The 22,779-nt window shown below is 36.5% G+C and overlaps 2 protein-coding genes across 3 annotated transcripts in view; one reads left to right on the top strand and one right to left on the bottom strand.

Annotated features, from left to right (window-relative positions):
* The window catches only part of MEMO1 (mediator of cell motility 1), a 110,264-nt gene that overhangs the window by 16,465 nt on the left and 71,020 nt on the right, over positions 1-22,779 (bottom strand). For both annotated transcript variants that reach the window (XM_070379774.1, XM_070379773.1), the window contains one exon: positions 4,952-5,094. In XM_070379774.1, the coding sequence (XP_070235875.1) occupies positions 4,952-5,094 (143 nt within the window). The remainder of the gene's footprint in view (positions 1-4,951; positions 5,095-22,779) is intronic.
* LOC102270942 (large ribosomal subunit protein eL42-like) lies at positions 10,080-10,558 on the top strand. The gene has a single exon (XM_070380165.1). It carries the CDS (start codon positions 10,162-10,164, stop codon positions 10,474-10,476), a length of 315 nt encoding a protein of 104 aa, XP_070236266.1. The 5' UTR covers positions 10,080-10,161; the 3' UTR covers positions 10,477-10,558.

Raw genomic sequence — 22,779 nt, 5'->3', positions numbered from 1 at the left:
TTTATATAAGTATGAATTAAGCATATCACATAGTAAGAGAAAATTACTTACCTGAAACTTATCCTTTCAGAAGGTACACTGGGAAAATGGATTCTTTGAGCCCCTGTTTCAACTCCAAGTATGAGCTTTCTAGCTTTAAGAGCCATTGACACTGCCCCTAGGGGCAGCACAAGCTTTGGAACTCCCCTAGTGAGTATGTCAGTAGTTTCTTCAGGTGCCTTCCCTCAGTTCTTTTCAAATTCAAAAGATGAGAGGAAAAATAACCCAAGAAAAAAATCCTGTAAAGCAGAAACCTTACTCTTTGAGGGAAGGAGGGTAGCTCATTTGTGAATCCATTCCAGAGCACGCTTTCTGAGAAAAAGAAATACAGGTAAGTAATTTTCCCATCTCCAAAGGTGACTGGTGATTAATGAGTGGATTCACAGAGTGTGGAGAGTAAGCTCCAGGGATGTCTGTTTAACACACAACAGTCAACTAATGAGGACAAACACAACAATGAATGGCACAAGAACCAACACTGCTTTTGAAATACCTCAAAACAGGAAGTAAAAAAAAAATTAACTATCTCAACATTAAGCTATATGCTAGATTGCAGAAATAAATATTGAGCTTGGAAAGTTGTTCTATAAAGCCCCCAAAAGATCAGTGAGCAAAACAGACTTCCTGATGTATGTCCAGGAAAAACTGTACTATTATACATTTACTTAATCCCTTTATATGTTTAAATATTTGAGTTCAACCTCACAACACCTTGAGATAAGACTATTAGACCATTCTACACTAAGGACCTAAACTAGGGACATTTAATTGAAATCACTACCAAAGAAAAAATGTTTCATAAAGAAAATATTATCTAAGTAGCATCAAATAAGGTATTCATTTTTATAAGCAATATACTATAGTCCTTTCATTCTGAAGTCTTAGTTACAATGTAAAATTATTGGCTTTCTCTCAAACTTGCAAAAGATCAAAACCCTAAATATGTGAAATCACTATGTACCAATATTTGAGAAGACAAATATGATATCTTGAATAAGATATATTTCAGGAATTAGCTAACTTAAATCAATTTAAATATTTAGAAAATAGTAATACCATCATACCCAAGAGACTAACAACAGAAAGGGAGGAGAATATGAATAATCATATACTAATACATATTAAACTAGAAATGCCAGTTTTTAATAAGTGGCATGTATTTATTAAAAATTATGTAAATATACAAATGCAAGTTTACAGATAAAAATCCAAACCTGCTGAAGTGACTGTAGTATAAACCTTATTCATATTTTAACAAAATAATTTATCATTAACTTTTACCAAATAAATTTACTGAAACTGATTTGAAATTAAAACTATCCTTTAAAAGGAAAATTATCTAATAAACAGAAGTGTGAATCCACTTTAAAGAATCAACTTCTGTTAGATCCAGTTTCATTTAGAAACTTCTCAGAAGTTAACTGAAAGTTATGTTAATGAAAGCTGTCAATAATCTAAATTTCAAAGTATAAAGTTCAGGATGATCAGGAAAAAGCAAATATTAACAGAATATATGGGAAAGAGCAAAAATAAAACTCAGGAAGTTAGAATACAAACTCTACTAACTAGAAAAACTAAAAAGTCCTGACAACAGACAAAATTCTCTGTAATGGAGCCATCCAGCAAGGTGTGGCATTTGTAAGTGCACAGTGCATGGGGACACATCACTTAACCGGGATGAAGTCAACTACCAGCGGCACGCGTCCTTTCTCTTATGTTACTCTTCCTGATACACAAATGGTATCAGAGAAACACCATTTGGGGCTCCCCAAAAGCAGGGAGATTCAAATGAGGGGACAGAAAGGGCACAACAGAATCTAGGTTCCAAACTGTCCCTTTGCTTGTCTCACCCAAAAAGAAAAATTCAGAGGATTTTAATCAATTTTTTTATTTCTCCAATATCTCCTTCAAGTCTAAACAAGAGCTAAGTGGGATCAGAAAGATGAATCTCTTTAAAGCAAACCACCCCTTTAAAAAATTAATTTTTACAATGGACATTGGCTAACAAATAAGGTTGACAAGGCAAAATTCTTCCAGTTACACACATATAGGTCTCTCAACTGTCTCTATCATCAAGTTTTTCATTTTATTTTTCACAGACCCCGGACTGAATACAAAGAGAAACAACCACTAGAAATAAAGATGTCGTTACTGCCAGTACTCTAACATATTATTTAACAGCAACAAGAAAAAAATCCCACTGTATATATCTGAGCAATTGGTCAACTGTACCATAATCAAGTGACTTCTCTTAAAGAAAAAAAAAACAGCTATTCAGAAATGTGAAGTGTATTAAGAGCCTAACTCAATGAAACTTTTAAGATCTCTTGAGTACTTCAGAAAATTCATCTTTCCTGTGAAATGATTTTGAATTCAGCATTATCATTACTTAGGCATGATAAAATCAATCCGCATAGTATCATTAAAACAAGAAGAAACTAAGTATTGTAGTCATGAGAAAAGGCTAGATTTTTGAGATGGAAATTACTGTTCATCCATATAGGAAAGAGGACCAATGCCACTAGAGCATGAATTTCAAAAATATGAAATTTATCTTCTTTAAGTAAACACAGTTCAATCCATAACTAGCCAATGATTCATATTATTTCAATAGGCATGTAAAGGAGAAAATGAAAACTTACTTTACAAGAATGGCAGTCATTATTACATTGTAGAAAGGAGTCTACCAATTTTGGAATAGTGTCCATGTAACTCTTTCCACTTACCCCCAAACCTCCAACAAATTTCCTAACAAGAATTAGTACAGTGCTTTCCGTAAGTACAAAGTAAGCATTTAATGAGCATTATTAGCGACAGTTATACTGAAAAAATAAACACTTGGAAAGGTTCTATTACTTAACCACTAAACGTAAATATAAATATGTTTTAGTCTCTTGACAATTCCAATAGCTAACATTTACCAGGCTTTGGAAAGTTTGACTTCTTTTTTGTAATTATAACCAGAAAATTCGATCCTCCAATTTAAATTCCAAAATTTTCAAGAAATCAGTAGATTAAATGGCCTAAATAATTTTCTGAAGATTTAAATAGATACAAAACAAAATCTGTTTTTCTCTCTCAACATTCTACTTAAATACAGTAGCGGACTAGGATTTGCTTTATAATCACCAATGAGGTAAAAAGGATGAGTTCACACAAAAGCAACATTAAAACATCTCGTCTTTTAAGTGGATTTATGTTGTGGTTGTACTATACCAACATTGAGGGAGAGTCCAGGCCCTGAAGAATACTATCATATCAGGGAAGTGAATTATTTAGATCACAAAGTGATTTTAAACAATTCAAAGAGCCTTAAAAGTGAAGAGGAAGGGACACATGCCTTAGGAACTTTAAATTTCTTTATTCATAATACTTTATTCTTTATTCATGCTTCATTCATAATACTAAGAAAAATAGCTTCTCCCCCCCCAATAATGATACTCCTTAGTTTTATGACTAAACTTCAAAATCCCCAAGAAAAGAACCCTTTCAGATCTAAGTAATACACTTATATCCATAAAAAATAACTTCTGCCAAAGGTAGCAAACCAACTAGCAAATAGAATTAATTATTAAAGAACCCTGAGAGGCGAGGTAGCACACAGAGCTACCTGCATACCCTAAACTAGGGCTTTCAACCTCAGCACTATCGACATGTGGGCAAGATAATCCTGTACGTTATAGGATGTTTACCTAACAGCTCCTAACAGCTTTGCTGGACTCTACTCATTAGATGCCAATAGCATCCCCACCTCCTTCCCACTCCAGCTATGAGGACCAAAACTGTCTCCAGGCTTTTCCAAATGTCTCCTGCGGGGATAATCAGCCCCAGCAGAGAAATCAGTGATAACAAAATATTTATCTATACCATTAGGAAGAATGGTTCTCTTGAACTGAAATCTCAAGGCCACACACAGTGCAGCATGATGTAAGAGAAGAAGAAACCAGCCTATCCAGGCCTGATAAATGTAGAATCAACTCTGGCAATCAATGACAAGACATGTAAAGGCCAGAGCTCCCTATAGCTCATTAAGGGTGTTTTTCTGGCCATTATGTAGCTTAAAATTTATGGTGTTGAGCCTTATGTTTTCACCATAATCAAAGAAACAACTGAAGAATGAACAGATATTGGCATCCTTAAACCATTAAATCAATGAGTCAAAGAGTGTCCTAAAAGGAATAGGATTCAGAAACATTCTATCACAGTAATGAATAAATAGAACAAACTGTATCCAAAGAATTCAAGAAAAAAATTTAACTAAAAGAGGCATCCATAAACATCTCACTTCCTTTATGATCTATTCATTGTGAAGCTTATTTTTTTTAATTCACAATAACAAAAATCTCTTCGAAGTTCTTATGCTTATGAACCAGTGAAAACCACAGTGCTAATAGCTAACATGTTACAATCTTTGGAGGGTACTTTGAGGTATAATCTTTGGAGGCAACTATGCGCAAAAATTAAGCACCAAAGGCAAAAAGAGAAAGAAGGACTAATTACAAGAAAAAATGTGGAGCAAGACTGGCATAGCATACAGTGCTCTTCTTCATTCTAAAGAACATTTGTTTTATCTGCCAAAAAACTCACTTCAGAGAATTTATCACACAGCTCTACCTAGAAATGGGGTTAAAAGATCTTAACTCCTACTAACCTAAGTGTCTAAGCAAGGATGCCCTCACAGTGTGAATCCAATTATACCAGTCGCCTTTGGAAATGTATCCATAATCCCCTATTACAATCTCATCCTTTTTAAATGACCAAGAGTTTTTTATTCACCTTTATATATTATTGCTAAAAGTGTAACTTTCCAAGGAAAGTGATAAATAACTGAAGATCAGAGCTTAGAATGAAAAGACACCTTTAACCACAAGTACATAATTTCTACCATGAAATGGTAAAATCTAGAACTTACCCCAATGGCAGAAATCAGAAGAAACCACAAAGAGATTGCTAGGCTCCGCTAGGTATTTACTGAAGAGTTTTCCGAATTCCTGTTCTTTTGACTCACTCAGAGCTCCAACCAATACAGGAATAATGGTAAACTCATCCTTATGGCTTAAAGAAAACAGAAAAAAAAAAAAAAAGTCATTTAAGAAATAAAATAAAAATAGGTTTCCAATGCTTGGCACTAAAAAGTGGAACATTTATTAACAGTGGTATGGATAATATACATAATGTTGTTGAATCCTTAAAATCTATAAATTAATATTTAAAGAAAACCATTCAAAAATGAGAGGTACAGAATATTAAAAATATCTATGTAAATTACAGAAATGTACACTAGTTCTTTAGGTAAAGCAGCTATTTTACTACTAACAATATCATCAAATATAAAAGTAAGCTCATCAAATCACTATCATCAATCTTCTCAACTACCCAAAAAAGCTACAATCATCTCTGCCCAATGCTTCTGCAGTTTAAAAGAGCATTAAATTCTTCCTTACTTAATTCTGATTGTAAACACCATCATTTCTGGCACTAGCTCTATAAACCTGCCCAGTGAGACCCACAAAACTTATCTTGGCTCCCAAAAGATTCACCAGCTACACCTCAAACCTAAACTAATTAAACAGATACAGAACAGTCTGAAGATACAACTCAAATTTCACTGGCATCTAGGATGGACATAGAATTCAAGGATATAGGTATTAATTTCTGGCAGCAAGAAAAAGATACCACGCCCATCCACAATGTCTATAGCATATTTACAAGTCCCTTTTTCACTCTACAGATTGAAAGATTTATGGAAAAGGAACAAAGCAAATTAAGAATAACCGTGACAGGCTATAGAAACAGACCTTTAAAAATTTTCATTGTAGTGAAATTTAATTTACATATATCCAATATTATTTATATTCTAAATGACCCCAGATTTGACATTGTAGAAACATGACTCATGCTTGTCTGACTTGTTGTGAACAGGACTTAAAAAAAAAAAATCTTATGATAAACGGCTTTTAATATGATACTCTGGCACTTAATTGATGTAGGACAAACAGAATTTATAGAAGGGTCTGTAAAAAAAAGAAAAACTAGGTTTAAGTATTACCAAAATAAATGTTAGCTCAGCTTCATAAAGCTAAATTCAGGGCACCCAAGCGCCTCCCCCAAAAAGGCCCCCTTACCCTTGTCAATTGCGAAATAAACAGATCATACAGATCTCCAGTCCCTCTGCAATGCAGGGGCTTCTTGGGCAGAATCTGCATCTATGGAGTAAGAAAAAAACAGGAAGCTGGCAGAGGAAGCTGCCATGGGATATCTCTTTCTATGATTCTTAACCACTGTGCTTCACAACTGCGTGAATGAATAGGGGCTTTTCAGTAAGGTAAGAGTGATTATCATATGAAAGAAAAGAATTTGTACTCTTGCAAAAAATTCAAGAAGATTGTTATGAGTTGTTCTAACTTCAAGCACTACCTACATAAATAAAAACACTAAGATCATTAAAATGACACAGTAGGGAAGCAGAGTATAAAAAAACAAGAAGTCAGAAGAAATGGGTTCAAGTACTATCTCTATCACATATAAACAAATGTTGAGTACAAAGGTAAGTTACTAACCTAAAAATTTATCTTATTTGCAAAATGATCATAATTACAATGTCTAATTCATAAAACTGTTACAAAGTGAGGAATACTGTAAGAAAAGTACTTTGTCCGTGTTGGTTTACTCTGGAGAAACATCACAAGTCTAATCTGTAAGAGCCACCAAACCACTCAGTTAACCTCAGTTTGAGCTATCTATACAGGGGTAAAAGTCTCATACTACTGAGAAATCCAACCTTTGAATTAAGATTCATCCATCTACCTCTTTGCCATTTCACTTTTTAAAAAATAATTGTTACTTCTGTTCTGTATCCCCACAAGGCATAAATCAAAGAAGAGAGAATTTGGCTTTGAACTGTGACATTCCTATTAAAAGTCCAGAATCCAAGTTGTGAAGCTGGTCTTCCCTAGCAAAGGAGTATAAAATCTTGCCCTCAAAGAACAATTATAAAACTGAATAAAACTGTCCCAAAAACAACGATTTTGTGCTCTGAAAATCAAGCAAAGGCCAAAAAAATACAATGAGAAGAGTTAATTCCTGAAAAATAAAATAACCTTTTTGAGAAGAACAGTGCAAGCCTGGCGCCTTACCAGGAACTGCCTCAATCCTCTGTCCTTCAACATTATGGTAAATGCAAGGTGAGGCTGGCTATGAAAAACCAGCAGCTTCGCTGTTGAAGGGGGCTGACTTTGGCTTGGGGCAGAGAGCAGAATACGCACACCCAGCAGGAAACAGAAAATCCTGCCACTTTTGTAGCCTGAAATGACCACACCATTTGAGGCAAGCCACAAACCTGAGGACTACCTAGAAATCTAACAGGGAGGTCCTGGGAAGGAGAGAGCCATATAGGGACAGGATAAACTAACAAGTTCTGAGAAGATGCGCCAGCTGAACAGGAGGCAGCACATGTGTGCAGGGGAGGTCCAGAAGGCTGAAGCTCCACCCAAATGCCAGGGAACTGGGAGGATGAGAGCAAGCACAAAGGCAAGTGGAGACCTGAGGGACAATAAGCTCTTACACATCCCAGGCTGCCTGGAAACAAGGGATGCACACAAGCACTGGGAGACCAGAGAAGACCCAAGAGAAAGTAAAGGAGGCAAACCTGAAAACTTCTAATGTTCTCCCCAAAACACTCACAACCCACCAGCACACAGTGAAAGCTATATAGGCTCATGGTATTTAAACACAACTTCCAAACAAACAGTAGCTAGCACTAAGCAGTGCAGACACCAGGGTGAACTCTAGAAAGTCGAGGTAAAAACAAGTAAGAATGATTTAAAAGCTGAGGAGATGCATCAATAGCCAAACACTGGAACAAAGATTCTGCAGACAGAGTCTATGAAAGGTACTTTTTTTAAAAAAATGAGGGCCTCCCTGGTAGCTCAGCTCCTATACCTCCCACCTGTCAGTATAGGAGGTACCAGTTCAACAGCTGGTCCAGGAAGATCTCACATGCCTCAGAGCAACTAAGTTTGTGTGCCACAACTACTGAGCCTGTGCCTGGAAGCCTGGGAGCTGCAGCTGTTGAAGCCTGCACACCCTAGAGCCTGTGCTCCACAAGAGAAACCACTGCAATGAGAAGCCCATGCGCAACAACAAAGAGCAGCCCCTATCTGCTGCAACGAGTAAAGCAACGAAGACCCAGCGCAGCCAGAAATAAATGAATGAATGAAACCATCACCACTATCATCTGAAGAAAAAAATTAATTACAATAAAGTTGCTATAATATACTGTACTATGTAAAAGTTCAGTTTCGAGGAAAAAAAAAATTCTGAGCCAAAGAACAAGGAAACTGTAACCCATTCTTGGGAGCAAGGAGAGAGCTAGCAGAAGCTGTATTCAAGTGGAATCGGATATTAGATTCAGCAGACAGATTTTAAAAGTTATCATGTGCTCAATCACTCAGTCGTGTCCGACTCTTTGCAGCCCCATGGACTGTAGCCCGCCAGGCTTCTCTGTCCATGGAATTTTCCAGGCAAGAATACCGGAGTGGGGTATCTTTTCCAACTCCAGGGGATCTTCCTGACCCAGGAACTGAACCCCCATCTACCACACTGGCAGGCAGATTCTTTACCACTAGCGTCACCTGGGAAGCCCCTAGAGTTATTATAAATATGTTCAAAGAAATAAAGGAAACTATGCTTTAAAAAGTTTAATGTATCAGTTCAGTTCAGTTCAGTCGCTCAGTCGTGTCCGACTCTTTGCGACCCCATGAATCGCAGCACACCAGGCCTCCCTATCCATCACCAACTCCCGGAGTTCACTCAGACTCACGTCCATCGAGTCAGTGATGCCATCCAGCCATCTCATCCTCTGTCGTCCCCTTCTCCTCCTGCCCCCAATCCCTCCCAGCATCAGAGTCTTTTCCAATGAGTCAACTCTTCGCATGAGGTGGCCAAAGTACTGGAGTTTCAGCTTTAGCATCATTCCTTCCAAAGAAATCCCAGGGCTGATCTCCTTCAGAATGGACTGGTTGGATCTCCTTGCAGTCCAAGGGACTCCCAAGAGTCTTCTCCAACACCACAGTTCAAAGGCATCAATTCTTCGGCTCTCAGCCTTCTTCACAGTCCAACTCTCACATCCATACATGACCACAGGAAAAACCATAGCCTTGACTAGATAAACCTTTGTTGGCAAAGTAATGTCTCTGCTTTTCAATATGCTATCTAGGTTGGTCATAACTTTCCTTCCAAGGAGTAAGCGTCTTTTAATTATACAATGACTACAGCAAATATCAACAAAGAAAGGTAAACCATTAAAAAGAACCAAAGGGAAATTTTGGAGTTGAAAAGTATAACTGAAATGAAAAATTCACTATATGGTCTGAAGAGGAGAATCAATATTACATAAAGAATCAGTAAAATTAAAGACAAAATAAGTTATCCAATCTGAAGAACAGAGGGAATAAAAGACTGAAGAAAAATGAATAGAGCAGTGGAGACATGTAGACAACATCAAATACAAGAGGATGCACACAGTGAGAGTCCCACAAAAGTTACAGGAAACAAGTTAGAAAAAATAATGGCTGAAAAATTTCATGAAACATTTATCTAGAGATCAAAAACACTCAACAACCCAAAGTAGGTAAGTATAACAAGATTGCCAACCTAGATACAGCACAATGAACTGATGAAAACCAAAGACAAAGAGAAAATCGTGAAAGCAGCAAAAAGAAAATGACTCATTACTTACAGGATAGTCTTTTCACAAATAGTATTGGGATAATTGCATAATCCATAGGACAAAAAGTGAAGTCAGACTTTTACCTCATACCATACACAAATTGGATCATAGACACAACTATATTATAAGCTAAAAGTGTAACACTCAGAGAACAGGGTTCAGCAAACATCTTTTGAAATGGGCCATACTTTAGGTTTTCTGGGCTATACAATCTCTTTAGCAACTACTCAACTGCTACTGTAAAAAGAAAGCAGCCACAGCCAATAGGTAAATGAATGGGTGTGTCTATGCCCCATAAAACATGACAATAACAAGCTAGACCCTTTCCGGCGAGGCAGGAACGTGGACGTCGGGTCTCTCGTTTGCACCGCGAAGACACCTCTACTGCAAAGATGGTCAACGTACCTAAAACCCGCAGGACTTTCTGTAAGAAGTGTGGAAAGCATCAGCCTCACAAAGTGACCCAGTGTAAGAAGGGCAAAGATTCCCTGTATGCCCAGGGAAAGAGGCGCTATGATCAGAAGCAGAGTGGCTACGGTGGGCAAACCAAGCCAATTTTCCGGAAGAAGGCTAAAACCACCAAGGAGGTCGTGCTGAGACTTGAATGCGTTGAGCCCAACTGCAGATCCAAGAGGATGCTGGCCATTAAGAGGTGCAAGCATTTTGAACTTGGAGGACATAAGAAGAGAAAGGACCAAGTGATCTAGTTCTAAGCTTTGGGATTCTTTTGTTCTTATGTTTTGAGAGGAAAATGTTGAAGTTACAGAAAAATTGCCTGAATGAGAATAAATACAGTGATATTCCTACTAAAAAAATAAATAAAAAAATAACAAGCTAGATATGGTCTGCAGGTTGTGTTTGCTGACCATGTTCAAGAAGAGAAAATCTATGTAACCCTAGATTAGGCAAAGATTTCTTGATATCAATAGTGGAATCCATACAAGGAAAAAAAGAAAGAAAGAAACTGAATCCATCAAGAACATTTGCTCTTCAATAAACACCATTAAGAAAACAAACAGATAAGACATACCATGGGAAGAAATCTTTGCATATCAATAAAAAACTTATGTCCAGAATACAAAAATCTCTCATAACTAAGTAAAAAGATAAATTATCAAATTAAAACTAGGGCAAAATATATGAACAGACATTTCACAAAAGAAGATACACAAATGACTATCATATGAAAAGTAGCTCAAATTCATAAGTCACTAGGGAGATGGCAAACTAACACCACAGTCAGCTTACACTACACATCTGTCAGAAGAGCTGTCATGTAAAGACTGACAATACCAGGTATTGGCCAGAATATGGAGAAACAGAACCCTCATGCTTTGTTCCCTAGAATATAAAATGGTGCCATCACTACGAAAAACACAGACTTATCATATGACTCAAAATTCCATTCACAAGTACCTATTCAAGAGAAATGAAAACATATTCATATAAAGACTTATACAAGAATGTTTATAACATTATTCCTAATAGCCAAAAATAAAGATGACCCAAATGTCCATCAACTGGTGAATGGTTAAACAAAATGGGGCATATTCATACAATGGAATATCCACTTGGCAATAAAAAATGAATGAACCATTAATACACAATGCAACGTGGATGAATCTCAAGAACAGTATGCTAAGTGAAAAAGGACCAACACAAAGGACTACATATTGTATGATTCCATTTATTTAAAATTTCCAAAAAATACAAATCTACAGAGAAAGAAGGTAAATGGGTACCTGAGGTTGAGAACAGAAGCAGAAATTGTCCTCAAATGAACACAAGGTTTCTTTTTTGGGTGATAAAAATGTTAAAACTAGATTGTGAGGGACTTCCCTAGTGTCCCCAATGCAGGGAGCCCAGGTTTAATCCCTGGTTAAATAACTAGACCCCATACGCTGCAGCTAAAGATCCCACATGCTATAACTATGATCCAGTCCAGCCAAATAAATAAAAATAAACAAAATATTCTTTTTTAAAAAACTAGATTGTGAAAATGTCTGCACAATTCTATAAATTCATCAAAAATTTTATAGGATATAAATTCATACTTCAAACTTCAATAAAACTGTTTAAAAAAAGGAAGAAAATCCATCTCTGCTACCTGCAGCAGGTTACTTAAACTATCATCCGTCATCCATAAAAACAAAGTTAATAAAACCCACCTTACAAAATACCTATGAGCACTTTAGTAATACAGATGAAAGTTTTAGCCCTTCTTTTTCTGTCCTATGCTTAACCTATGCTGCAGAAAATTACTGTATCCAAGATGTGTAACAAACAAAAAAACTGAAATCACACAACCAATAGTGAAGCACTCCCCTTAAAAACAAACAATATCACTCTATCACCAATGCGTCTACTGGTACAGAGTACAAAAAAGTCTAAATTCTAATGCAAAAATTCTAACATAAAAATGTGAATTCAGTAGCTAACATAGTTCTATAGTTAATGTTATAGTTAATAATACTATATGAACATCTGAAACTTGGTAAGCATACATTTTAAAAGTCTTCATCAGAAGAAAACTATGAAGTCTAATATGAACATTCTTAGTGATAAGAAAATCATTTAAATGGCAGTTTTCACTAAATTAGTGGCATATAAATAACTGAAATCTTAAAAGTGATGACATTTTAAACTAGATCAAATACTGTATACAAATAGTTATTTGATTGTTCTTTCCATGGCATTTATTTGAATATTTCTCCTCTGAACAACATTGATGAACATGAGAATTTTCTTTTCTATACAAATCCTTCCAACTTTCCAAAGATTTTAGAAGCAGTCTAGAGCTTCTCAGGTGAGAATTTTTAAAAAACCATAACTAAGCCAGTCAAAAGAAAAGCTATTCTTATCTCTAAGATGCTGAAGCTGTTGCCACAATAGCGCTATATAATTTATTCTCCTCTCCTCTTTTAGATAGAAAATATTTACAGAAGGAAAAAAGAGAGGATAAAACATACGTAGATAAATACTAAAAGTCTACTCTGATAAAAATAAAATATATTCCAATCATCTCAAATGTCTTATGGTACCTCTTTGCTCATCCTTTTCATGGTCACATAAACAAAAACTGTTTCATTACAATCAAAAATTCAATTTTATTTATTTCGGAGATACTCCATGCTCTGTAATTCTAAAAAATGCTCTCTTCCTGATATACAGGTACTAATCCAAAGGAATCTTCTATGTTCATGAAAAAGAGAAACTAAGCAGTATACAAAGAAAACATGTTTGCTCTAAAATCTCAATAAATGACAATTAAAAAAAAAACGATATATGCAGAAATACACGACCAGGAGTATGAAAGTCACAGGGTAAGAACACATGTGAAAATCACACTGCTCTTGTGGCTGTCATTTAAGCTGGACGGGGGTAGAAAATCTCAGGCTGTTTTCCATGTCCATAGACAAGTCATTCCACTCTGTTAAAGAGTAACTACACAAGAGCATACCGTATTTTTTCTCTGATCATTTTAAATAGTTGAAGACCTTGATTGAGGCCAAATCAGAAAGGAAAGAAGAATCTTAAGACCTAGTACAAACCTAAACTATAATAAGAGTTAAAATGGTATTCAGGTGAATCAAAAATTCACAAAGCTGGAATGGCAATATGGCAGCCTGGAACTGGGAAAGTGGAAAGGGAAATCTGCAACTGGGTTAAATTCAGCAGATTTGTTGCTGAAATCTTTAGAAAGTCCTATGTGTAAGACTTGCCTTTGGGTACCTAGCCACTTGGCTCCTGCAATGTTATTTAGGTGGATTAAGGCTCTTTTTACCCACTTGGGACACAGTACCAGCTTGCCTAGATTGTTCATAAATTATGTGATTATGGCAAACACCTGCTTTCCTACTGGGAGTTTTAGCATAGTTTTATAGTTTTAGTTTTATGTCTACATGACTAGCCCCTAACAAAAATCCTGGATTTAGAATCTTAAAGCAGGCGTCCCTGGCCAGAAACACTGTACGCTTGTTACAGTGCTGGAGGAACCACGTACTGTTCAGCCCACCCCTATGGGAGGGAGAATGCTGGAAGCCCACATTTGGATTCCTCCAGATTCTCCCTGACACATCTTTTGTCCCTTGCTGGTCCTATTGTGTATCACATCTTTTCTAATAAACCATAGTCATGATACATCTATGAGTCCTTCAAGTGAGGCTGGTCGTGGAACCCTCAAAAAAGGTGTTAAAGGCACAGAGACAGAAAGAAATCATAATGTGGAGTTTTAGGGAACCCTACGTGGAACAATTCCGCTAATCTTTTCCTCTTGATCAAATTCACCTTCAACGACAGGGATACGTATACAGATTAAATGCAGAATACTCTGACTCACTGTGAGAAAGAATAAACTAGAAAGACCCAGAAAACATCAGGCAGCGTCAAAGAAACTAGGGGAAAAAGAGAGGGAAAAGGGAGAAGGTAAACTGTCAGTGACAACTAAAATCAACATTTAAGTCATTATAAATCTTTACTGTTTGATCAGGTAAGGGAATACAGTGAGACTATCAATATTAATTTCAAAGGGTATACCTTTCTGAATTTCCATTCCTGTAGGAAAACTAGTAAAAAAGATTTTACAAGGGCAGGCATATTTCAGGTACCAGAGAATCTTACTGAACTCTATTATGGAAACTCAACTGTTTGAAGCAAAACAGTACTATGATGAACTGGTGCAAGTCAGCTTTGAGAATTATGGTCACACCAGTATTTTTACAGAAACATTCCAGTATTTTGATGGAAACAAGTCAACATTTCCATGCCCTATGTTCTCCTAAAATTGTACCTGGTTTACACCAAAAAGTTAACATCTTGACCATCTCTGATAATTGTACACTCTTACACGTTAAAAGTATTTAAAATGATCTTACTCTCCCACACAGAAATATTTACCAAGTTTTCTTCATTCTCCCATAACCTGCTCAGCTTTATCCATTATTACTTTAGTCCAAAGCCTCCATGATTTCTAAACCATTTCTATCAACCTCTTCCAACTCTAATCCATCCTTCACAGTACCATCATGACATCAAAGAAGAATACTCTTACAGTCAAGTTCTAATCATCACCCTCCTTCTGAAGAACATTTACTAGCTCTATAACAATCATGGAATAAAATACAAATATCTTAAAATGACATTAATGTCCTTCATAATCCTGTCCCAACCAACCGTTCCAGCTTTCTAATCTTGGCCCTTTTACTCTCTGCCCCTACAAGGTTACCTACTCAAATGTCTCCAGGCCCATGTTGGTACCATATATGTGTGAAAGGTCAGATAAGATATACGATAACAAGAAGTGGCAGGATCAACATCAAACTAAAAACATTCATATCGGTGAAAAACTTTTTCTACCTATGCAGGTCAAACAAAAGTCATCTAGAGACAGACCTCAATTACTAACCCAGACTTCTGTAACTTCCACAAGCTAAGTCAAATAGGTTCCTGCTCTTAAAATTAGCCCTGGGCTTTCTTACTTCTGCATTTTATATTTACAGTATTCTGTTTCCAACAAAAAATTCTGCCTCATTCTGTGAAAACTATAGCCATCCTCAAAGTACACTCAAATATCATCTTCTTCACAATGCCTTCTCTGTGCTCCCCTAACTCAGCTATCATCTTCATACCTTTTTTTCTGTTTCTATAAACTCTTCAATTGTACTTATAACATTTTGAATTATATTACATTTATTTATATACAGTTCTTATTTCTCCAACTGGACTATATGCTGAAGAAACACACAATATTTACTTGTTTTTGCATCACTCATTATTCCCTGCATAATTAAGCAACACTACTCGTATCTGAAAAATTTAGATTAACCAAATTTTTAAATTTTGAAGGTTCAATTCAGTTCAGTGGCTCAGTCGTGTCCAACTCTTTGCAACCCATGAACCGCACCATGCCAGGCCTCCCTATCCATTACCAACAACCGGAATCTACCCAAACCCATGTCCATTCAGTTGGTAATGCCATCCAACTATCTCATCCTCTGTCATCCCCTTCTCCTCCTACCTTCAATCTTTCCCAGCATCAGGATCTTTTCAAATGAGTCAGCTCTTCATATCAGGTGGCCAAAGTATTAGAGATTCAGTTTCAACATCAATCCTTCCAATGAACACCCAGGACTGATCTCCTTCAGAATGGACTGGTTGGATCTCCTTGCAGTCCAAGGGACTCTTCAAGAGTCTTCTCCAACACCACAGTTCAAAAGCATCAATTCTTCGGCACTCAGCCTTCTTTATAGTCTAACTCTCACATCCATACATAACTACTGAAAAAACCACAGCCTTGACTAGACAGACCTTTGTTGACAAAGTAATCTGTCTGCTTTTTAATATGCTGTCTAGGTTGGTCATAACTTTCCTTCCAAGGAGTAAGTGTCTTTTAATTTCATGGCTGCAATCACTATCTGCAGTGATTTTGGAGCCCCCCAAAATAAAGGTAAATATCTTAAAAACAATCAAATCTTTACATCAAACTAGTAAAACCAGACAGGGAGGAATTACCATATGGAGTCAAAATGAGTTTTGTTTACTAGCCTACTTAATTACTCCCTATAAATAAAATACATTATTCTTAATTTGTGATTAACAGAAACACTGGAAAAGGAAACATCTCTTGTGTGTTCTTGAGGAGGTGGCAAAGATAAAAGAAATCCTTTTTCCAACCCCAAATAGCAAGTTTTAAATAATAAAATCAGAGCCACGAAGTGGTAAAAAGTCTTTCAGAGAGAAGGAAAACGACATAGTTCATAAGCTCATATCGACATAGAAGAAAAGAAGCATATTAGAAAGGAATAAAAGAATTTAAAATAACATCTTTGGTATATTTCATTTTTTTTTCTTATTCTTAATTGATCTAACATAATGATTTGTTCAAAATAATACAGCAATAATGTGCTTGATAATTATAGCTTATGAATGATAACGATGTTATAAGGGATAAGAACAAGAAATTGTGAATACTGTAAGATACCTGCACTGCATGAATCAGTACAGTGTTACTTGAAAGTGTACTTGCGTCAGTTGCAAATGTACATTGCAAATTTTACAGCAACCACAAAAAAAAGCAAAAAGAAGTGTAACCTATGCTAAGAGAGGAACCTATGCTAAGAAAGAAAATGAACTCATATTAAATGTTCAATTAAAATCAGAGGAAAAAGAAAAAGAGTAAGAAAAGAAAGAACAAGAGCAGCGAATAGAAAATGGTAAAAAATATAACAGATATTAATCCAAAAATATCAATAATCTTTTAATAGGTGAGTGGAAAGGTAAGTTTTCATTCCAATCCCAAAGAAAGGCAATGCCAAAGACTGCTCAAACTACCACACAATTGCACTCATCTCACATGCTAGTAAAGTAATGGTCAAAATTCTCCAAGCCAGGCTTCAGCAATACATGAACCATGAACTTCCTGATGTTCAAGCTGGTTTTAGAAAAGGCAGAGGAACCAGAGATCAAATTGCCAACATCCGCTGGATCATGGAAAAAGCAAGAGAGTTCCAGAAAAACATCTATTTCTGCTTTATTGACTATGCCAAAGCCTTTGATTGTGTGGATCACAATAAACTGTGGAAAATTCTCAAAGAGATGGGAATCCCAGACCACCTGACCTGCCTCTTGAGAAATCTGTATGCAGGTCAGGAAGCAACAGTTAGAACTGGACATGGAACAACAGACTGGTTCCAAATAGGAAAAGAAGTACGTCAAAGCTGTATATTGTCACCCTGCTTATTTAACTTCTATGCAGAGTACATCATGAGAAATGCTGGGCTGGAGGAAGCACAAGCTGGAATCAAGATTGCCGGGAAAAATATCAATAACCTCAGATATGCAGATGACACCACCCTTATGGCAGAAAGTGAAGAAGAGCTAAAGAGCCTCTTTATGAAAGTGGAAGAGGAGAGTGAAAAATCTGGCTTCAAACTCAACATTCAAAAACTAAGATCATGGCATTGGGTCCCATCACTTCATGGCAAATAGATGGGGAAACAATGGAAACAGTGGCTGACTTTATCTTTTTGGGCTCCAAAATCACTGCAGATGGTGATTGCAGCCATAAAATTAAAAGACGCTTACTCCTTGGAGGAAAGTTATGACCAACCTAGACAGCATATTAAAAAGCAGAGACATTACTTTGTCAACAAAGGTCCGTCTAGTCAAGGCTGTGGTTTTTCCGTTAGTCATGTATGGATGTGAGAGTTGGACTATAAAGAAAGCTGAGCACCGAAGAATTAATGCTTTCGAACTGTGGTGTTGCAAAAGACTCTTGAGAATCCCTTGGGCTGCAAGGACAGCCAACCAGTCCATCCTAAAGGAGATCAGTCCTGGGTGTTCATTGGAAGGACTGATGTTGAAGCTGAAACTCCAGTACTTTGGCCACCTGATATGAAGAGCTGACTCATTTGAAAAGATCCTGATGCTGGGTAAGATTGAAGGCAGGAGGAGAAGGGGAAGACAGAGGATGAGATGGTTGGATGGCATCACTGACTCAATGGACATGGGTTTGGGTGGACCCTGGAAGCTGCTGATGGACAGGGAGGCCTGGCGTGCTGCGGTTCATGGGGTCGCAAAGATACAGATATGACTAAGCCACTGAACTGAACTTAATCCAATGATATCAATAATCTTTTAATAGGTGAGTAGAAAGACTGACACAGCCATAAAATGGGCTATTACTCAACAACAAAGAAAAATAAGCTACCAAGCCATAAAAAGACTTGGAATTTTGATAATATATTACTAAGTTCAAGAAGTCAACCTGGAAAGGCTACATACTACATGATTCCAAGAACACGATATTCCAGAAACTATATGGCTAGGAAGACAATAAAAAGATCAGTAGTTACCAGGGGTTAGATGGAGATGGAGAGAAGAGAGAAGAGGAATAGGTAGAGCACAGGGGATTTTTAAGACAGTAAAACTACTCTACATGGGACTATTAGAGAGACATGAAATGAAGCATTTGGCAAAGCCAAAGACTATACTAACACAAAGAGTGAATCCGAATTAAACTATGAACTTTACTTAATAATCCTGTATCAATACTGGTTCCTCAATTTTAATAAATATATTATACTAATATAAGATATTAAGAACAGGAAAAAGTTCAGTTATTAGTAATTAATACCATACATTTGGCATTTGGCATTTGATAGTAGTTTTCTCACTCAGGGAACTCAAAAATATAATTAATAAGAATAAACACAAGAAATTACAAGAGTTAGGCTTAACAATCTGGATAAACGATACAAAATCAATATTTTTTTAAATATATATAATGATATAAGTACTGAAGTTGTCAAATCCTAACCACAGTGAATTTCTAAGATTGACTTGAACCTAAAACCTAAGATGAAAGATTTAAATACACTGTACTGTGCTTTCAAGCTGTCCATGTTACAAAAATATTAGCAGTAACAAAAAGTATTATATGGCTGAAAATATATTTTTACAGTGAACGTAAGTATTTTTACAGGGCCATATTTCTCAAACACTTTGAAATTTACTAAAGAATTCCACTATTTACTTTGCACATTTTTCTGAACAAAAAAGCACTAAAACTGAGGCAAAGGAATTGTTCTATATCTTGACGGTGTTGGATATTTACAAATCTACATTAATCAATATTCACAGACTTCTATGTCATAAAGAATATATTTTACAGTGACCCGAAAATCAATTAAAATTTTAAACGGTAAACAAAGAGTAAATGAGAATAATACAGAGAAAGGAATAAAAGGAGGGAAAGATAATAGAGTAAAATGCAAAGAAAAAGAAGTGGGATCATGTTGTTAATTTTAAGAGTGTGTGTTAGTCACTCAGTCGAGTCCAACTCTTTGCGACCCCATGGACTGTAGCCTACCAGGCTCCTCCATTCATGAGATTTTCCAGACTAGAATACCAGAGTGGGTTGCCATTTACTTCTCCAAATTTTAAGAGTAAATAGCTTTTCCAAGATAGATGAATTCTACATATCCCAACTTAATATCTCTCAAATGCAATTATATATAATATCAAAAATTATGAGTTTCAGTAATAAAGATAATACATGGAAAAAAGGATCCGAATAAAATGCTTAAGATACAACCTCCTGTTTACATTTTAATTACACAAAAATGTGTATGTATAAGTCTTATATATATATATACACACACACACATACACAAACATATATGTTAGCATTTCCATAATAATATTCACTGTCAATAAACACTGCTGAGGAGAATAAAAGAGGCTTTCACTGCTCATTGTGTATGCTTTTAAATCATGTACACCCATTTTTTAAAAGGACAGATTTAACTGAGCAAGGACATTATGGGTCATTTTGTTTTCTCCTCTATATTACTCTTTTTTTTTTAAAGAAAGCTCTAATGAATATCACTTTTAAATATGCTTCATATAAGAGAATTATAAATAATACACTTAGATATTTAATTTTTTAGCCCATCATAATTTTCATTATAGTGAAAAATGAGGAAAAGTTTTAAAATTAGTCAACTGAAGTACTACATAGTCATATACTGGAAAGTCCTGCTGCTGCTAAGTCACTTCAGTCGTGTCCGACTCTGTGTGACCCCACAGACGGCAGCCCACCAGGCTCCCCCGTCCCTGGGATCCTCCAGGCAAGAACACTGGAGTGGGTTGCCATTTCCTTTTCCAATGCAGGAAAGTGAAAAGTGAAAGTGAAGTCGCTCAGTCACGTCCGACTCCTAGCAACCCCATGAACTGCAGCCTACCAGGCTCCTCCATCCATGGGATTTTCCAGGCAAGAGTACTGGAGTGTCCTATGTATACCCAGTTAAAAGGAGTTTAAAAAAAAACACATGTAAATAGGTTTATGACATAAAAAGCAGCTAATTAAAAAACTCTGACCTCATTTTTGGCACCAGAGTTATTATCTATTGCTATTAATTTATTCAACAATTAATTACTGAGATCCTGTTGTGTGCCAGGTACTAAGATGGGTACAGAAGATACAGAGTAGACCAGCTGCCCTGGAATAGGGGACAGGTCAGGGAAATACTACAGAAGGGAAGCAGACAGATATACATATATAAATAATCTCCTGAAAAGCTATTTAACTGCAGTGCCACCGTGGTAGGCTATCTACAAACATAATCAACAAAATTCCTTCCACATCTGAATGCTCACGCCACTCCTCCCGTTAGGTACAATTTTTCCCTCCCCTTGAATCCAGTCTTCCAATTTGCGTTGTCAAGTAAAATATGGCACAAGTAATACTGTGCCACTTGCAAGCCTAAAGATTAAGAGACCTAAAATTTCTACTTACTTTCTTGCTATCCTGAATTGCCATGTACTTCAGGATAGATAAGCAGGAAAGGAAACCATGTGTAGAGAAAGGCCCTGAAGAAAAGTAACAAGTGGAGATAGGACCAAGACGACAACGAAGGTGCCTAGTAGACAATCTGCATTAAGCCCCAGACAGAAAGTGAGAGCACCCTGGAACCTCTAGCCTAAGTCAACCTATCTTACCTGACAGCAAATGAAATAGAGATGACTGGTCGCCACTCATCCCTGAACACAAATTTCTAGCCCAAAGAATCATAAGAAAACAAAAAAAGTACTTTAAGGTGATATGCCATGCTACAACTGATAACCGAGACCAAAAATGGGTGCCTGGAAAGTGTATTACTAAAAGAAACACCTAGAAAATATAATATTGGCTTTGGGGACAAGAGATAGGTGGAAGGTGAAAGGGCAACAAGGAGCCTGAAAAGTAGACAAGCAGTAAGGACACTGCTCGAAGAAGGGTTATCCATATTATTTCCTGGCAGAAAACAATTAGCATAGAACTGTCACATGATAAAACTTAGAAGATAAGAGAATCTATAAATCTAACTAAGATTCCCCAACAAAATATTCAAAGTGTCAATGGTTTCTTCACAGCCAAATATGAGGAGATGTAAGAAGAAAAACATGACTTAAAGAACTATAAGCTGAGTTTAAAAGAAATATTTCTAACTAGGAGTTTCTTGGTTAAAAAATAACTGTTTCTCATTACTAACCTCTATAGATAGCCAAACACTGTCAAGCAAACAGCCTAAGGACAAAGACCAAATACAGAGGACTACCAAGAGCATGGGCTCAGAATCATCAAATCAAAACCACGTCTGTAAAAGCCTGTTAGGACCACAGGAAGACTTCAGACCATGCTTGCATATTCTCTCAGGCAGGTAAAAGGGCTTCTGAGAAATTACACGACTCTAACTTGGGCTCCAAAGTGGAGAGAATCCAGTCTCCGTAAGAAAGTGGACAGAATCTTACCTCAGTAAGAACTGTGGATGTGACTTCTGTCTAATGGAATGCACTTCTAATCTTATATATAGAAAATCCACAAAGTAGTTAACGGAGTTCTATCAGTTTGTACTAAAATAAAACACTATCTCAAATGAAAAGAGGCCTTTAGGCTTTTAACTGTCACATAAAGCAGAATAAAACTGCTACTCAGATGCAAACAAAGCCCATTTCTTATGGAAAAGTAAAAAGGACTCAAAGAATAGAGCCAAGAGCCAAAAGGACCCAGCCAAGAGCTAAGAATAATACAGATCTTCCTCAGCTTACGATGGAGTTAAATCTAAATAAATCCATTATAAGTTGAAAATACATTTACTACACCTAACCTACTAAATAGCATAGCTTAGCCTAGCCTACCTTAAGTGTGCTTACAGTATTTTCAATAGCTTGCAGATGGGCAAAATTATCTAAAACAAAGTATATTTTATAATAAAGTGCTGAATCTCTCATGTAATTTATTGAATGTGCTGTGCTTAGTCGCTCAGTCATGTCTGACTGTTTGCGACTCCATGGACTATATAGCCCACCAGGCTTCTCTGTCCATGGGGATTCTCCAGGCAAGAATACTGGAGTGGGTTGCCATGCCCTCCTCCAGGGGATCTTCCTAACCCAAAGATCAGACTCAGGTCTCCTGCAATGCAGGAGGATTCTTTACCAGGTGAGCTACCCGGGAAGCCCAACTTATTGAA

This window comes from Bos mutus, chromosome 11, assembly GCF_027580195.1.
Source record: "Bos mutus isolate GX-2022 chromosome 11, NWIPB_WYAK_1.1, whole genome shotgun sequence".
Lineage (NCBI taxonomy): Eukaryota > Metazoa > Chordata > Mammalia > Artiodactyla > Bovidae > Bos > Bos mutus.
Note: the sequence above shows the minus strand (reverse complement) of the source record. Positions and strands in the feature narration are given on the sequence as shown.

Excerpts from the sequence above, each read along its gene's own strand:
- LOC102270942 (XM_070380165.1), top strand. The coding sequence starts at position 10,162 with ATGGTCAACGTACCTAAAACCCGCAGGACTTTCTGTAAGAAGTGTGGA.